Below are 3,174 nucleotides of genomic sequence, written 5' to 3'. Positions count from 1 at the left end.
GGGGGGGGGCGGGAGGGCGGGGGAGGCCCTGGTGCACGGCTCCCCCCGGTCAGGGGGGACTGTCTGTCCTCTCAGATGAGCGCGGGCACAGAAAGAGCCGCGGGAAAGTGTCCCCAGCGAGAAGGTTCACTGTGGACGTCCTGAGTCGCGTGACACCCGGCAGGGAGCCCTGTCCATAGGGGCGGCGAAGGGGCCTCTGGGTCCGGTCCCACAGGAATGCTGTCCCCGTGGGGAGGGCTCCCTGCCTCTCATGTTGTGCGACAGATTGCATGAGACTGATACGGACCCTTCCCGCGGAAGGCATGGGGCCAGGAGTGTTCTTCGTTGGACAGAATTTGGTTGTTGTTATTGTTAATGCTCGCTGATTGTGAGAGAGTGGAAGAGAGGGAGGGAAGGGCCGCCTCCTGCACCTGGTGGGTCGAACCTGCCGCTCAGGTATGTGCCCTGGGCCTGGGATCGAACCCGGGACCCTTCGGTGCACCGGCGTAGGCCGCAGCTCCAACCATCGAGCCCCACAGCCAGGGCTTGTGGCCAGACTTCGCCGGGAAGTAGCTTGCCCAGCGCAGGCCGGACTGGCTGCTCAGGCTCCTTCCGAGTGGAGTAGCCTGTCCGCCGAGGGGCTATTTCCGGTTCGATGTCCAGTACGGCCTGGTGGGCAGCGACGATGTCCCCACGCCTGTGACAACGCCTCTCCCACCCGCATACCTGTAAGTTGTATCTGTCCTCATTTTGCCTTGGTCAGTCTGGTCAGAGGTTTATCCATTTTATTGATCTTTTCAAAGAAACAGCTTTTGGTTTCATTGATTTTTTTCCCCTATATTTTTTTATGTGTTTGTTTTCAGTGTCATTGATTTCTACTCTTATCTTTGTCATTTCCCTTCTTCTGCTGGCTTTGTACTTAGCGTCCCTTTTTCTAGTTTCTTAAAAGGCCATCGCTTTTCTTTTCTATCCTGAGCATGTAATGCTGCCGATTCCCTCTACGACGCGGCCCACCTGTGTCTGTGCTGTCAATTATGCTCAGGTCAAAGTCCAGCCGACCTCCCCAAGCTCCGTCCGCCCATGGCCGTGGATGACTGGGGACTCTGTCCATTTCCAACTGCAATAAAAACCAACAAAACCCTGACACAAACCTCACGATTTATTTACAAACGAACTCAAGATGAGTCATAGGCTTAAATATAAACCTAAAACTATACAATTTTTGGAAGAAAGGCCGGGAGAACATCGCTGTGACCAGGACGGAGGCACAGAGATTTTAGGTGTGAGAGACCTAAACATAAGCAGAAACAGGTAAACCGGACTTCATTAACAGTAACCCTTCCAGCCACAGAATGGAAGACAATATTAGCAAAGGACTTGTCTACGAAACTCTCCGAACTCAAAAGAGACGGCATCACCAGAAGGGGAGCGCCGCGTCCGTGTGGCCTGTGAACCCGCTCACGAAACTCAGGACAAAAGGAGCAGCTGACTTGGCAGCCTTTCTGACTGTGTGAGCCCAGCAGATCCCAAGGCGAGGCAGCAAACAGAACTCACTCCACGACGTCCTGCAGCGCATTAGCAGGAGGGGGGGCGGGGAGCGCACCTAATCATCCCCGTGGGAGCAGAAACGCATCCGACAAAACCCAGCCACTCTCATAACCCAAAGACTCAGTAGGCGAGGGTAGGGGGCAACGTCCTCAACGCGATGGAGGCCGCCCTGACCCGACTCGGCGGGAGAGGACAGCTTCCCCTCTAAGATGAGGAACAAGACACGGATGCCCGCTCCCCCCTCCCCATTCAACACAGCCTGCAGGTGCCAGGCAGGCAGGAAAGAGCAGAGCCCCACGCCCTGGCTGGTGTGGCTCAGCTGGTTGGGCGTCCTCCAGGCACCAAAGGGTCGCTGGTTCAGTTCCCGTCAGGGCACGTACCTGGGCTGCAGGTTCAATCCCCAGCCCTGGTCGGGGCAAGTGTGGGAGGCAACCAATTGATGTATCTCTTTCACATCCACGTCTCTCTCTCCTCTCTCTCTCTCTCTCTTTCTCTCTCTCTCTCTCACACACACACACCTCCCTCCCTTCCACTCTCTCTAAAAAAAAAAAAAAAAAAATCAATGGAAAATATTTTTTCTGGTGAGGACCCAGGAAAATCTAAGCAGCAGGGACAGTGGGCCACAGCCTTTTGGATGAGAGGAAGGCAGTGACAGAACCTCTGACAGCAGCACACCCTGACACCCCCCCGCCCCCCAGTGCGGGGCGGGCGCGGGGCAGCGGGTGGCTCTGTGCTGGGGACGCAGAGGGTGCAGGCGCCTGGCCAGGCAGGCGGTGGTTTCTCGCCGTCGGACCCAGCAATTGTGCTCCTTGGTCTTTACCCAAAGGAGCTGAAAAGTCATACCCACAAACAGCCTGCACATGTGCTTACAGCCGCTCATCATCACCGCCGAGGCCTGGAGCCACCGCGATGGCCTCCGGGGCGATGGGTAAAGAAGCGGCCCGTGGTGAAGGCCCAGCGCTCAGGACATTCGGAGACCTGAGCAGCCACCCGAACCGGCAGGGAGGGACGGTCGAGGCCAGAAGCAGCCTTCGGAGGCTACACTGTGTGGTTCCAACTCGGGGGCTGGAAAAGGCCGAGCTGTGGGGACAGCGGGACCCCTGGTGCCGGGATGGGGGCGCACAGGTGCAGCAGGAGAGCCAGGCGGGGGGAAACTGCTCCGAATGAGACTGGGACGGTGGACACGGGTCACTTCACATTTGTCCAAACCACAGAAGGACAACACTGAGGGCGGCCCCACTCAGCGGTGGCCTCCGTCGTAAGTGATGTATCCGCATGGGCTCCTCCCTCCGCGGCAGCCAGGCAGCCGGAGGGGCTGGGGCTGGAGCTGGGCTGAGCCCAGAACGGCTCCGGGAGGACCGGCTGCTCACTGCCCCTTAAACGCACCGAGGTTCCGCGCCAGCATCGGTTTATGACTCGTTTCCTAGACGTGCTATTGATGGTTACAGATTTCATGCGTCCGGACCGGCTGTTAAAAAGCCCAACTTAATCCCCTATCGATCCCAGCTGCCTTCCCCACCTCCTGCGGCGGCCCCACCGCTGATCGCCCCTGACCCAGGCTCACGTCTCTGCTGCCCGGAAAAATACTAGCAATGGCGAGGCACCCGGGCTCGGATCTCCACCCGCCCCTGCCCCGCATGAGTGGCA

The 3,174-nt window shown here is 58.2% G+C and overlaps 1 protein-coding gene across 1 annotated transcript in view; it reads left to right on the top strand.

The window, feature by feature from the left end:
• The first annotated feature begins 2,436 nt into the window (after positions 1 to 2,436).
• CDHR5 (cadherin related family member 5) overlaps positions 2,437 to 3,174 on the top strand; it is a 9,810-nt gene continuing 9,072 nt past the window's right edge. Inside the window, exon 1 of the mRNA XM_015562397.1 lies at positions 2,437 to 2,455. Coding sequence (XP_015417883.1) covers positions 2,437 to 2,455 — 19 coding nt within the window. The remainder of the gene's footprint in view (positions 2,456 to 3,174) is intronic.

Source organism: Myotis davidii, unplaced genomic scaffold, assembly GCF_000327345.1.
Source record: "Myotis davidii unplaced genomic scaffold, ASM32734v1 scaffold3578, whole genome shotgun sequence".
Lineage (NCBI taxonomy): Eukaryota > Metazoa > Chordata > Mammalia > Chiroptera > Vespertilionidae > Myotis > Myotis davidii.
The sequence above is the reverse complement of the archived record's forward strand: the minus strand, read 5'-3'. Positions and strand labels throughout refer to the sequence as shown.